Genomic DNA, 15772 nt, shown 5'->3' with positions numbered 1-15772 from the left:
CTATTACATCGCCAATAAAAAGAGGATAAAGCTCAAGCAATTAGTACTACATTGAGGACAAAATCCACATGTTTCCCTGACAAGGCATCAACACTACCTTGGGAAGTACTTACTTTGCAGTGTCAGCACCACTTGTAATTAGAGTGTTGATTAGCAGCTCATGGCCGTACCTTGCTGCTATGTGCAAAGGGGTGTTGCCATTCTTGTCCTCACAGTCGATTACTGCTCCTGCAATAAAGGACATACTATCAGACACTGGACTAATATAACGATCAAGTCAAATCTGTTACATGGAAAGTGATATAAAATGCAATTATAAAAAGCACAAACTAATGGGTATAGCAATTTAACCATAGATTTCATCCACAGCACATTTACTGGGCCAGGCCTGGGGTTAGATTTCACACTTAAAGCAATTTTGTGAACAAGCATAAGATTTTAACAGATTTAAAAATTACAAAAGGGTTCTGGGCATCCAATAAGTTTGGAAACCACTGTATTTAAACGAAATTAAACACATTTCTTTAGAGTGAGACTTTCCAAAGCTTTAATGTGCACACTCTGTGTCACCAAGAAGACAGCATGCAATATTTTATGAATTATTTGATCATGAGCTTATTCCTACCCTTTCCCTGCAAAATCAGAACAGCTACTGTCTTCAGGACTACTAATAAACAGTTCCTTGGAACATGGCTTGTGAAAATACTACTTTAAAGTACCCAAAGGTTCTTTTTATTTAAAAGTTTAGCCTGCCTAGTACTAATTCAAATGCAAAAGAAGACAAGTTCAGAAAATAAATGAAAACGCTAAAAACAGGTCAAGATAGTCAGAAGGGAAGAGAGAAATGAAACAAAGTTTTCTTAATATATAATACAGTTCGCAGTAGAAAGGCAGAGTTTTCTATCTAGCATGTTTTACAAAAGCCAACACTAACTGCTAGAGAAATTATATTTATAATCTAAGGGAAACAATACAAAAATAAATGAAAAACAAAATTACAAAAGATACATGTACATGGCATTTAAAATTCATTATCTGATTTTCATGAGCTCTGATATCAAGTGTCAAAAATGTGTATACTGCTATGACAATTCCTCAACACCATTATGTGGATGCTTTTACTACACTTAAGAAAAAAAACAAACAGAAATACTTTTTACCACTCTGGATAATGGTTTGTGATCTGGAGAATCTACCGTGGAGGGCAGTCATGTGCAGTGGGGTTTTTCCATCTTTGCTCTGAAATAAACACACAAGAGATTTAAAATTCTTGTTATATCTGTACCATGTAATTGTTAGTTTTATTTTGAATATCCTCTTGCAACTTTGTAGAACTATTACACTCAAGCGTTAAGTTTAACTGAAGCCTGTGGCAGTAAAACAGCTGTTTGAAATTACGAACTAATTTTTTAGTATGTATATCATAAAGCACAAATATACAGAAACCTCAATGCCCATAGTTTTAAAAAGGCCTGGAGTGGTGGGTGTGGTGTAATCTTAGCATCACTCCTATTTCAGGTAGGGGAACTGATGCACAAAGGATATTAATGATTCGACCAAGGTCACATCACTGGAAGTGGTACTGCCAGGATGTGCTGCCCACAGTTCAAAAATTTCACACTGCTACAATTCTTTTGTTCTAAGAAATGCTGAATCCCTCCTTGACCAAGGAAAAGTGAATGTTAGAATTAACTTCAGAAACTATAATTCACTTAAAAAACTTTACACATTTTGTTTAAAATTATTTGTAACAAATAATGTTAGCTATTTTCTCAAATTACTTAAAATAATAAACCAGACTGGCCTTGTATGTGTGTTTGATGTAGAAATTCTGAAATTCTAGAGGAATTCCACATATGAAGAAAAACAACGCCTGAGTTAGGTGATATCTTTTATTGCGAGTTAGGTAAAGTCTTTTCTTCCCGAAAATTATTTTGTTAATCAAAACATACATGTGACCATCACAAAGGAAAGAAGTATTTGGGGTATTTTGTTTATCTGACCAAAATTTAAAGTACACGGTGGGGTGGGAAAAGGTGTGACAGCTATCTGGGTTGACAACTGGATATATTGTGAGAAACTGTATATTTCTTGCTTTCAACCTATACACAATTGGGGTTCTGTTCTCTACAGTAACTGATTATGGAATAAACACTTGAAGAGTGGGAAAAAAAATCGGTAAGTGACAAAATCAATGAGGCAGTGTTCATGATAAGCAAGGTTATGAAAAACCAGGGCTATACTGCTTTATAAAAACCATTCATTTTGGGGACGAGGGGAAGATGGCGGAAGAGTAAGACGTGGAGATCACCTTCCTCCCCACAGATGCACCAGAAATACATCTACACGTGGAACAACTCCTACAGAACACCTACTGAATGCTGGTAGAAGACCTCAGACCTCCTAAAAGGCAAGAAACTCCCCACGTATCTGGGCAGGGCAAAAGAAAAAAGAATAAACAGAGACAAAAGGATAGGGACGGGACCTGCACCAGTGGGAGGGAGCTGTGAAGGAGGAAAGGTTTCCACACACTAGGAAGCCCCTTCGCGGGTGGAGACTGCAGGTGGCGGAGGGGGGAAGCTTCGGAGCCGCGGAGGAGAATGCAGCAACAGGGGTGCGGAGGACAAAGTGGCGAGATTCTTGCACAGAGGATCGGTGCCGACCAGCACTCACCAGCCCGAGAGGCTTGTCTGCTCACCGCCAGGGCAGGCGGGGCTGGGAGCTGAGGCTCGGGCTTTGGTCAGAGCGCAGGGAGAGCACTGGGGTTGGCTGCGTGAACACAGCCTGAAGGGGGCTAAGTGCGCCACGGCTAGCCGGGAGGGAGTCCGGGGAAAAGTCTGGACCTGCCGAAGAGGCAAGAGACTTTTTCTTCCCTCTTTGTTTCCTGGTGCGCGAAGAGAGGGGATTAAGAGCGCTGCTTAAAGGAGCTCCAGAGACGGGCGTCTAACAGCGCACACCCCAGAGATGAGCATGAAACGCTAAGGCTGCTGCTGTTGCCACCAAGAAGCCTGTGTGCGAGCACAAGTCACTATCCACACCCTGCTTCCGGGGAGCCTGTGCAGCCCGCCACTGCCAGGGTCCCAGGATCCAGGGACAACTTTCCTGGGAGAACGCACAGCCTCAGGCTGGTGCAACTTCATGCCAGCCTCTGCCGCAGCAGGCCGCCCCGCACGCCGTGCCCCTCCCGCACCCGTGGCCTGAGTGAGCCAGAGTCCCCGAAGCAGCTGCTTTTTTAACCCCGTCCTGTCCGAGTGAAGAACAGACACCCTCCGGTGAACTACATGCAAAGGCTGGGCCAAATCCAAAGCTGAACACTGGAAGCTGTGCAAACAAAGAAAAGAAAGGGAAATCTCTCCCAGCAGCCTCAGAAGCAAAGGATTAACGCTCCGCAATCAACTTGATGTACCTGCATCTGTGGAATACATGAATAGACAACGAATCATCCCAAATTGAGGATGTGGACTTTGAGAGCAAGATTTATGATTTTTTCCCCTTTTCCTCTTTTTGTGAGTGTATGCTTCTGTGTGAGATTTTGTCTGTATAGCTTTGCTTCCACCATTTGTCCTAGAGTTCTATCCGTCTGTTTTTTTAAAATTTTTTTCTTAATAATTATTTTTTATTTTAATAACTTTATTATATTTTATCGTACTTTATTTTACTTTATCTTCTTTCTTTTTTTCCTTCCATCCCTCCTTCCTGCCATTTCTTTCTTTCCTTCTTTTTCTTTTCTTCCTTCCTTCCTTCCTTTTTTCTTTCTTTCTTTCTTCTAATTCTTTCTATTTTTCTCCCTTTTATTCTGAGCCATGTGGATGAAAGGCTCTTGGTGCTGCAGCCAGGAGTCAGTGCTGTGCCTCTGAGGTGGGAGAGCCAACTTCAGGACACTGGTCCACAAGAGACTTCCCAGCTCCACATAATATCAAACAGCAAAAATCTCCCAGAGATCTCCATCTCAACACCAGCACCCAGCTTCACTCAACAACCAGCAAGCTACAGTGCTGGACACCCTATGCCAAACAACTAGCAAGACAGGAACACAACCCCACCCATTAGCAGAGAGGCTGCCTAAAATCATAAGTCCACAGACACCCCGAAACACACCACCAGAGGTGGACCTGCCCACCAGAAAGACAAGATCCAGCCTCATCCACAAGAACACAGGCACTAGTCCGCTCCACCAGGAAGCCTACACAACACACTGAACCAACCTTAGCCATTGGGGACAGACACCAAAAACAACGGGAACTACGAAACTGCAGCCTGCAAAAAGGAGACCCCAAACACAGTAAGATAAGCAAAATGAGAAAACAGAAAAACACACAGCAGATGAAGGAGCAAGATAAAAACCCACCAGACCTAACAAATGAAGAGGAAATAGGCAGTCTACCTGAAAAAGAATTCAGAATAATGATAGCAAAGATGATCCAAAATCTTGGAAATAGAAGAGACAAAATGCAAGAAACATTTAACAAGGACCTAGAAGAACTAAAGATGAAACAAGCAACGAAGAACAACACAATAAATGAAATTAAAAATACTCTAGATGGGATCAATAGCAGAATAACTGAGGCAGAAGAACGGATAAGTGACCTGGAAGATAAAATAGTGGAAATAACTACTGCAGAGCAGAATAAAGAAAAAAGAATGAAAAGAACTGAGGACAGTCTCAGAGACCTCTGGGACAACATTAAACACACCAACATTCGAATTATAGGGGTTCCAGAAGAAGAAGAGAAAAAGAAAGGGACTGAGAAAATATTTGAAGAGATTATAGTTGAAAACTTCCCTAATATGGGAAAGGAAATAGTTAAGCAAGTCCAGGAAGCACAGAGAGTCCCATACAGCATAAATCCAAAAAGAGATACACCAAGACACATATTAATCAAACTGTCAAAAATTAAATACAAAAAAAACATATTAAAAGGAGCAAGGGAAAAACAACAAATAACACACAAGGGAATCCCCATAAGGTTAACAGCCGATCGTTCAGCAGAAACTCTGCAAGCCAGAAGGAACTGGCAGGACATATTTAAAGGGATGAAGGAGAAAAACCTGCAACCAAGATTACTCTACCCAGCAAGGATCTCATTCAGATTTGATGGAGAAATTAAAACCTTTACAGACAAGCAAAAGCTGAGAGAGTTCAGCACCACCAAACCAGCTTTACAACAAATGCTAAAGGAACTTCTCTAGGCAAGAAACACAAGAGAAGGAAAAGACCTACAATAACGAACCCCAAACAATTAAGAAAATGGGAATAGGAAAATACATATCGATAATTATCTTAAATGTAAATGGACTAAATGCTCCCACCAAAAGACACAGATTGGCTGAACGGATACAAAAACGAGACCCATATATATATGCTGTCTACAAGAGACCCACTTCAGACCTAGAGACACATACAGCCTGAAAGTAAGGGGATGGAAAAAGATATTCTATGCAAATGGAAACCAGAAGAAAGCTGGAGTAGCAATTCTCATATAAGATGAAATAGACTTTAAAATAAAGACTATTACAAGAGACAAAGAAGGACACTACATAATGATCAAGGGATCGATCCAAGAAGAAGATATAACAATTGTAAATATTTATATACCCAACATAGGAGCACCTCAATACATAAGGCAAATACTAACAGCCATAAAGGGGAGATCGACAGTAACACATAGTAGGGGACTTTAACACCCCACTTTCACCAATGGACAGATCATCCAAAATGAAAAGAAATAAGGAAACACAAGCTTTAAATGATACATTAAACAAGATGGACTTAATTGATATTTATAGGACATTCCATCTAAAAACAACAGAATACACATTTTTCTCAAGTGCTCATGGAACATTCTCCAGGATAGATCGTATCTTGGGTCACAAATCAAGCCTTGGTAAACTTAAGAAAACTGAAATGGTACCAAGTATCTTTTCCGACCACAACGCTATGAGACTAGATATCAATTACAGGAAAAGATCTGTAAAAAATACAACACATGGAGGCTAAACAATACACTACTAATAACGAAGTGACCACTGAAGAAATCAAAGAGGAAATAAAAAAAAATACCTAGAAACAAATGACAATGGAGCCATGATGATCCAAAACCTCTGGGATGCAGCAAAAGCAGTTCTAAGAGGGAAGTTTATAGCAATACAATTCTACCTTAAGAAACAGGAAACATCTCAAATAAACAACCTAACCTTGCACCTAAAGCAATTAGAGAAAGAACAAAAAACCCACAAAGTTAGCAGAAGGAAAGAAATCATAAAAATCAGATCAGAAATAAATGAAAAAGAAATGAAGGAAACGACAGCAAAGATCAATAAAATTAAAAGCTGGTTCTTTGAGAAGATAAACAAAATTGATAAACCATTAGCCAGACTCATCAAGAAAAAAAGGGAGAAGACTCAAATCAACAGAATTAGAAATGAAAAAGGAGAAGTAACAACTGATACTGCACAAATACAAAAGATCATGAGAGATTACTACAAGCAACTCTATGCCAATAAAACGGACAACCTGGAAGAAAGGACAAATTCTTAGAAATGCACAACGTGCCAAGACTGAATCAGGAAGAAACAGAAAATATGAACAGACCAATCACAAGCACTGAAATTGAAACTGTGATTAAAAATCTTCCAACAAACAAAAGCCAAGGACCAGATGGCTTCACAGACGAATTCTATCAAACATTTAGAGAAGAGCTAACACCTATCCTTCTCAAACTCTTCCAAAATATAGCAGAGGGAGGAACACTCCCAAACTCATTCTACGAGGCCACCATCACATTGATAACAAAACCAGACAAGGATGTCACAAAGAAAGAAAACTACAGGCCAATATCACTGATGAAAAAATGCAAAGATGCAAAAATCCTCAACAAAATACTAGCAAACAGAATCCAACAGCACATTAAAAGGATCATACACCATGATCAAGTGGGGTTTATTCCAGGAATGCAAGGATTCTTCAATATATGCAAATCAATCAATGTGATAAACCATATTAACAAATTGAAGGAGAAAAACCATATGATCATCTCAATAGATGCAGAGAAAGCTTTTGACAAAATTCAACACCCATTTATGATAAAAACCCTGCAGAAAGTAAGCACAGAGGGAACTTTCCTCAACATAATAAAGGCCATATATGACAAACCCACAGCCAACATCATCCTCAATGGTGAAAAACTGAAAGCATTTCCACTAAGATTAGGAACAAGACAAGGTTGCCCACTCTCACCACTCTTATTCAACATAGTTTTGGAAGTTTTAGCCATAGCAATCAGAGAAGAGAAGGAAATAAAAGGAATCCAAATTGGAAAAGAAGAGGTAAGGCTGTCACTGTTTGCAGATGACATGATACTATACATAGAGAACCCTACAGATGCTACCAGAAAACTACTAGAGCTAATCAATGAATTTGGTAAAGTAGCAGGATACAAAATTAATGCACAGAAATCTCTTGCATTCCTATACACTAATGATGAAAAATCTGAAAGTGAAATCACGAAAACACTCCCATTTACCACTGCAACAAAAAGAATAAAATACCTAGGAATAAACCTACATAAGGAGACAAAAGACCTGTATGCAGAAAATTATAAGACACTGATGAAAGAAATTAAAGATGATACAAATAGATGGGGAGATATACCATGTTCTTGGATTGGAAGAATCAACATTGTGAAAATGACTATACTACCCAAAGCAATCTACAGATTCAATGCAATCCCTACCAAACTACCACTGGCATTTTTCACAGAACTAGAACAAAAAATTTCACAATTTGTATGGAAACACAAAAGACCCCGAACAGCCAAAGCAATCTTGAGAACGAAAAACGGAGCTTGAGGAATCACGCTCCCTGACTTCAGACTAGACTACAAAGCTACAGTAATCAAGACAGTATGGTACTGGCACAAAAACAGAAAGAAAGATCCATGGAACAGGATAGAAAGCCCAGAGATAAACCCACGCACATATGGTCACCTTGTCTTTGATAAAGGAGGCAGGAATGTACAGTGGAGAAAGGACAGCCTCTTCAATAAGTGGTGCTGGGAAAATTGGACAGCTACATGTAAAAGAATGAAATTAGAACACTCCCTAACACCATACACAAAAATAAGCTCAAAATGGATTAAATACCTAAATGTAAGGCCAGAAACTATCAAACTCTTAGAGGAAAACATAGGCAGAACACTCTATGACACAAATCACAGCAAGATCCTTTTTGACCCACCTCCTAGAGAAATGGAAATAAAAACAAAAGTAAACAAATGGGACCCAATGAAACTTCAAAGCTTTTGCACAGCAAAGGAAACCATAAACAAGACCAAAAGACAACCCTCAGAATGGGAGAAAATCTCTGCAAATGAAGCAACTGACAAAGGATTAATCTCCAAAAATTTTAAGCAGCTCATGCAGCTCAATAACAAAAAAACAAACAACCCAATCCAAAAATAGGCAGGAGACCTAAATAGACGTTTCTCCAAAGAAGATATACAGACTGCCAACAAACACATGAAAGAATGCTCAACATCATTAATCATTACAGAAATGGAAATCAAAACTACAATGAGATACCATCTCACACCAGTTAGAATGGCCATCATCAAAAAATCTAGAAACAATAAATGCTGGAGAGGGTGTGGAGAAAAGGGAACACTCTTGCACTGCTGGTGGGAATGTGAATTGGTACAGCCACTATGGAGAACAGTATGGAGGTTCCTTAAAAAACTACAAATAGAACTACCATATGACCCAACAATCCCACTACTGGGCATATACCCTGAGAAAACCATAATTCAAGAAGAGTCATATACCAAAATGTTCATTGCAGCTCTATTTACAATAGCCCAGAGATGGAAACAACCTAAGTGTCCATCAGCGGATGAATGGATAAAGAAGATGTGGCACATATACACAATGGAATATTACTCAGTCATAAAAAGAAACAAAATTGAGCTATTTGTAATGAGGTGGATGGACCTAGAGTCTGTCATACAGAGTGACGTAAGTCAGAAAAGAGAAAGACAAATACCGTATGCTAACACATATATATGGAATTTAAGAAAAGAAAAATGTCATGAAGAACCTAGGGGTAAGACAGGAATAAAGACACAGACCTACTAGAGAACGGACTTGAGGATATGGGGAGGGGGAAGGGTAAGCTGTGTCAAAGCGACAGAAAGGCATGGACATATATACATTACCAAATGTAAGGTAGATAGCTAGTGGGAAGCAGCCGCATAGCACAGGGAGATCAGCTCGGTGCTTTGTGACCGCCTGGAGGGGTGGGGTAGGGAGGGTGGGAGGGAGGGAGATGCAAGAAGGAAGAGATATGGGAACATATGTATATGTATAACTGATTCATTCTGTTATAAAGCAGAAACTAAAACACCATTGTAAAGCAATTATACTCTAATAAATATGTAAAAAAACCCATTCATTTTACTTCTATGTAGTATTCTGTAGGACAACCAATTAAAAAACTTATAAACTGAATAATTACAAATCTAAGTTCACATTCCAATTCTAGTCATCCACAACCTGATCAAGGACAGAAAAATCAAAATAGAGAATGGAATGGGAGGAAAAGATGAAGGAGAAAGGTGCCTTGATAAGGAGAACTTTAGGGTCAACAAATATAATATTTTTCCTCCAAGGCAAATGTCAAAGCCTTAACTTGTTAGTCAAACAATAATTCGATAAGCATCGATTTGACAAATACAGGAAACATAGTGTCAGGAACGAAGATATATTCTTGAATGAATGCAAATTCTTATGCGTTGAAAACTCACTGCTATCAACAATTTTTACATAATGTCAGTTGGACGGTACCTCAGAAGTCATCAACAACTTAGGGAGTGTGTTTCAATGGAACTCGGCAGTAAGATAACTGGGCAACTGCACATCAGCAGGATGTCATACGTCCTTAGACAAAATTAAAGCAACTTTTATAAAATCTATTTTTAAACCAGCATCATGGTCTGTTGTCTTCAAATCTACTTAACCACCACATCTTAACTGTTTTGCTAAAACATTCCCTTGTCATGTGTAAAATCTACCACTGAATTTTCTAAATCATTAGGGAGGTAACTTCAAATAAAACCACTGCTAAGCATTATACTACAAGTGACCCTCTTGTAGAACTGATTCTCATCTCAACATTTCAAAAGAAAATACAGACTTAAAAATAATCATAGGTACTAGAGTCAGTTACGTAGGCAATGACATGAAGCAAGCGATTAATTATCTTCAAATTATAGTAAACAGTCATGTCTAAATGGCACTGTATAAAATAGAAAGCCTAATTTTTACCCAGCCCCATATAAACTAAAAAATGCATAATAGTTAATGATATAGGTAAGCCTCTTATTTCATGATACTTAATATTTAACAAAGATAATTTTAACTACAGCCCCTTTATCATAAAGGGGTCTCACAGAGACTAAAACTACTTGATGAGATCTTTTCGTTTGAAGAATATGAAGATAATTTCAAAGTTTTTATTTTGAAAAACTCTTCATTAAAAAATATTACTAGGCTTTTGAGGAAACAAGTAACTAACTTCCCACCCCCACAAGAATTCTGATATTTTTTCTAGGCACTGATTATCCAAACAGCAGGAATTCTTCAAATCAAAATAAGCAGTTTGAACTTATCAGTAAATATTTAGAAGTTATTTAAATTATTAAAAATAAAACTTTAGTTTAGTTGGTGATTTGATTGAGAACTGAAAGCTTTAAATGTATATTCGTAAAAGAGACATTTTAACCAGAAAGGCGTTCTTTATGATATCTCATGCCCTTTCCTTCCATAAGTTGATATGTATAAATTTTGTCCTTTAGCTGGCAAGGGGCAATTTAGAGCAACGACCTAATTATAGATGGGCTTGCTGCTGCTACAGCTGTCAGAGTGGGTCAGTGGCATCGTTAAAGGATTTTCTAAAGTTAGACAGGTAAGAAAATGGACTCCTTTCTCTACCAGTCTGAAAGACACTGGCTCATCACACCTACAAAAGAAGCTGAAATTTTATGCAATGAAAGCTCTGAAAACATTTGAAGCTTAAATGTTTTTACTAATCCTAAACGGTTCAATTTTGTTTGTGGTTTTCTTTTCTTTACACCACAAGACATGGTTTGGCAAGTGCTCAAAGAATGAATTAATAAATGAATACAGAAGCAATCAGTGAAAGCATCTTGGAAAATATAAAATGATGATTACACATTATGAAGTAGTTATGTTCAAAACTGTGGTTGCAGGTGCATTTCCAAAGAATTATGCAGTAAAGTACGTATATTTTGGCTCCAGAATTTTCACGTATTTTTAAATTTAAATGTTCACTCTTGGAAGTGAATGACCAAAAAACCAAAAAGCAACTATTCTTATATGTAAAACACTGTATCAGTCTTCTAATTTTTCTAACACTGTGAAAAATTTCAAAACAGAAAAGTTGAAAGAATATTACAGTGAACACCCATATACCTACCACCTAGAGTCTACCACTAACATTTTACTATGTGAGCATTATCATACATCCATCTCTCTACCCACCCGTGCAATTAAGTGATGCTTTTTTTTTGGGGGGGGGGTAGGCCACACCGCGTGGCATGCAAGACTAGGGATCAAACCTGTGCCCCCTGCAGTGGAAGCGTGCAGTCTTAACCACTGGACCGCCAGGAAAGTCCCTAAGTGATGCTTTTTAAAGTCAGCTGCTGATATCATTACCTATTACCTCTAAACACTTTGGTATGCATATCATTAACTAGGGTTCAGTATTTGTTTGATTTGTAACCTTCTACGGGAACATTTACATGCAATGAGACATACAAAAAATGTACCACCTGATGAGTTTTGACTAACACTTATTTATATAATAACAAAGTTGTCAAAATACAGGACATTACCACCACAGAGAAAGTTCCCCCACGCCCCCTTTTCATCAGTCTCTCCTCCCAGAGGCAACAATTGTTCTCTCTTTTTTTTATTTCCCCAACTATAGCGTATGGAACCCCATATAACTGGAATTTTGTCTGTTCTAAAACCTTATATAAATGGAAATAGTGAATATATTCTTGTGTAACGCTTTCACTCAGCATAGTATTTTTAAGATTCATCTGTGTGTTATCAGTAATTCACTCCTTTTTAGTAGCTACTGATACTACAGTGAACTCCTAAATACTAGATAGGGATTCTGATATTACTTCATACCTTCATATTGACATCGGCCCCATTGCCTACTAGAAGCTCTAAACACAATGCTCCATGTGTTGATGCAGCAGCAAAGTGCAAAGGAGTAAACCCTTTTTCATTCTTTTGATTTACATTAGCACCACAGTCTATAAGTTCATTCACGACAACATCTTGTCCATTGTAGCAGGCTACATGAAGAGGTGTATTTCCATAGGCATTTGGTTCATTCATCTATTGGAAGAAAAAAATTGTCAATCTTCAAGCAGTCTTCCTAATTATCGCTGTGAGCTATTTTAGCAACACTGTGGTTGAAATCTAATTATTAAAGTGAGAAACAAACAGGGATAAATACACAGATATGGCTTATAATCTTAAACTTCAATAAAAAAATGAACATAACAACATTTTGGTGTCAAACGATTTTGTAGCTTCAGGGAACATAACTCATATATACGATGTCTACTTCATGACAAAACTGAATGATTCCAAGAGATATTTTAGGAAAATGAAAACAAATAATATATTTTTAAAAGCATTCTAGGGAAGGGACAACCACAGAATTAAGTCTAAGAATCATGAAAAATGAACACAAACTGAAAATTCTGACACATATTGAAAAACACGCATATTTTCTGCTATTTACAGTGACAAAAGATTAAGAAAGTTGGTGATTAGTAGAGAGAAAGATTTTTTTAAAAATGACTGACATCCTTTTCTATTTAATTCATTTTTGCAACAAACTTGGGCTTTAGATATTTTCCAGCCTACATACTGACATTTTACCAAAATGAATATGCTCAAAAAATATAGTCAACATTGAGAAATAATTCATGTAACTGAAGTTTCCTTTCTATTTCTTAAAAAATATATTGGATGAATATTTTAAAGTTTACATAACTTTTCTGTGGTAAAGAATTGTACTTTCGCTCCTGTCTTCTGGGAGGTCATCTATGGCACACCTGACAGCTGTGTCCTTGTCCAGGGTGGGAGTTGGCTACCCTAGACCTGAGAGTAGGAGCAGGCACAGCGGGTCTTTAGGGCAGGGCCAACCACACCACATAAACCAACCATGTGATGGAGGGGAGGGGCTTTGGGTCCGCTGGTATCAGTGGACTTGGAGACTGAAATCAACCATATGAGCAATTTTGATCAATCAATCATGCCTATGTAGTGGAGGCCCAATAAAACTCTGAAAACAAAGCTCAGGAGTGCTTCTCTGGTTAGCAATACTATGTGCATATGTCACGTTCTGATGCTGGGAGAGTAAGGAGTCCTAACTCTGTAAGGAGAGGCCAATGGAAGCTTTGTGTTTAGAATACTCTTAGACTCTGCCTTGTGTGTCTCTTCCTTTGGCTGATGTTAATTTGTATCTTTTCTGCATAATAAACCATAACTGTGAGTATAATAGCTTGCAGTGAGTTTCTGGAGTCCTTCTAGTGAATCATCAAAACTGAAGTCAGTCCTGTGTGGAGACTGTGCCCTCTAACCTTGTGGTTGGCCCCAACTTGTCACAACTTTATTTAACATTTTCTTTTCTCACATCTCTGGTAACAGAAATTAGAGGAAGTGAAAAAGCAACACTTAACTTTAGTTAGGTTATCTAGATTTCATCACCAAAAGCTGGCGGACACAGAAAAGATTCTCCCTCGGAGCTTCCAAAACTTTGAGAGATTAAATTTATTGTTTTAAGTCACTCATTTCAGCTCTAGGAAACTAAGTCATGCAATTGGAGGCCATATGTCACTAAATGGCTCTAAGTCTGACCACTTTTTCTGAAGAACACTCTCACCAGAGTTTATAATTTTGCTGTCAATAACATAAGCTTTAAAAATTGCACCAGAATGGACTTGAAACAGTGATCAGAAACAAGGCTATCTCATTTATCTAGATCAAGGGTCTCTTAAGGCGTTATGTCACTCTGTTGAAACAGAGCTAGGAACTGCTGAGTTGAAATAAAACTTTCATCTGTTTGCACTCTACAAGCTTCTACCTAACAATGTGTTTGAATTTTTGATCCCTACATTTTCAATAACTAAGTGCTTCACAAAGTTCTTAAATTAAATTAATAGGCTATCCAGCTCCACAGTTCTGCCACGTATTCTTTGTCCAACCAGATTACCACCTATCTTTCTGTCTTTGCAGCTGATCTAAACTACCTCCCTCTCTCCTTCTACCTGGCTGCTTTTTCATCTGTGTTTTAAAGACCAGATGAGTTTGTCAGAACTGTGCCTAAAGGATGGACTGTGGGAGTTCCAGGTATTCTTAGCTATCCCAGTTCCGTAATCAAATATATTCAGATGAAGGAGTAACCCCTCTGAACCAAAGAGATCATACAGTAAGGAACACTTGCAGCTAATGGGCCAGAAGCCTCTAGTTTTCCTGCCTGCCTCTGGCCAATATCCTGTAATGTGAACAGCTACGGTCATTTAAAGGAAATATTAGACAAACTGGGCAAATACTAACAATAACCCAGCCACTTAGGAAAATAATCCAAATATGTCTGATCTGCTGGTTTCCATAGCTGAAATGAAGCTACAGGGCCTAGAATGTGATGGAAAAGAAAAACTTCTGTCAATCAACCGTTCACCTTTGGAATATATTTTACCTCTTAATACATTTGACTAACTTCATGGCTTGGTCAGACATCAGTGCMCTGTATATTATGTGAAGGACTATAAACATAAAACTATTAAAAGACAAAAATCTTATTGTAAGAAATCATCTTTTAAATTTGAAATAACTTCTGCCAACAACAAAATCACAAACACACAAAATGCTCCATTCTTCTGTACTGCTTACATCAACCCCAAGATCAAGAAGGTACTTGACTACGCTGATCATCCCACTAGAGGCTGCTGCGTGGAGAGGTGTGTAAGACTTCTTGTCCTTGCATGTCACTTCAGCTCCGTGTGCCACAAGTAATTTCACTACTTCAATGTGACCTGAAAATGTGTTTATGAAGAAAAAAACAAGAAGATGAGTGTATGGAAAACATGAAATACAATCCTGAATATCTTTAAAGACAGGTAAAAATACAATACAAATTAACTAGATAATGCATGACAAGTCACCAATTAATCACATTATAACCAGAGAGATGACAGAAGAAAAAAATAAGAATTCAGGATAATTTTGATAAATGCTGATAGAGGTAACTAATAATTGAAAATAATACATTTAATTATTTTATCCAATGATAACCCTGCAATCCTTTTACCTAGATCTTGTTGTTTCCAAGGTTGTTTCAATACATTCTCCAATTCTTAAGTTAGCTTTTCATGTCTAATGTAAGACATTAGTTTATGTTGTAGAATCTTCTTCTACGTGGAAATCTGGGAGTGACTTGGGCTTATTTCTTAAAAAATGTCAGGTCTTTAGAACATGCAGCTAAAAACTTCTTTTCCCTTATTATTTCCACCAGATGCCTTAACAATCAGGATAGGCTAGGTCAGCAGTCCCCAAACTTTTTGGCAACAGGGACCGGGTTCATGGGAGACAATTTTTCCACGTGGCGGGGGTGGGGCGGGAATGGTTCAGGCGGTAATGTGAGTGATGGGGGGGATGGTTCAGCCCTATGCGG

General features: G+C 38.1%; 1 protein-coding gene across 7 annotated transcripts in view; it reads right to left on the bottom strand.

The window, feature by feature from the left end:
- Positions 1-15772, bottom strand: part of ANKRD28 (ankyrin repeat domain 28) — a 186195-nt gene that overhangs the window by 38316 nt on the left and 132107 nt on the right. For 6 of the 7 annotated variants that reach the window (XM_027086571.1, XM_027086572.1, XM_027086569.1 and 3 more), the window contains 4 exons: positions 14992-15134; positions 12211-12423; positions 1161-1239; positions 114-228 (listed from right to left, as the gene is read on the bottom strand). In XM_027086571.1, coding sequence (XP_026942372.1) covers positions 114-228; positions 1161-1239; positions 12211-12423; positions 14992-15134 — 550 coding nt within the window. The remainder of the gene's footprint in view (positions 1-113; positions 229-1160; positions 1240-12210; positions 12424-14991; positions 15135-15772) is intronic. The other variant, XM_027086570.1, reaches the window with a different exon arrangement.

The sequence above is a fragment of the Aethalodelphis obliquidens genome, unplaced genomic scaffold, assembly GCF_003676395.1.
Source record: "Aethalodelphis obliquidens isolate GAN/ISIS:26980383/991018 unplaced genomic scaffold, ASM367639v1 scaffold56, whole genome shotgun sequence".
In the NCBI taxonomy this organism is placed as follows: Eukaryota; Metazoa; Chordata; class Mammalia; order Artiodactyla; family Delphinidae; genus Aethalodelphis; species Aethalodelphis obliquidens.
This window is presented reverse-complemented; position numbering and strand designations above follow the sequence as displayed.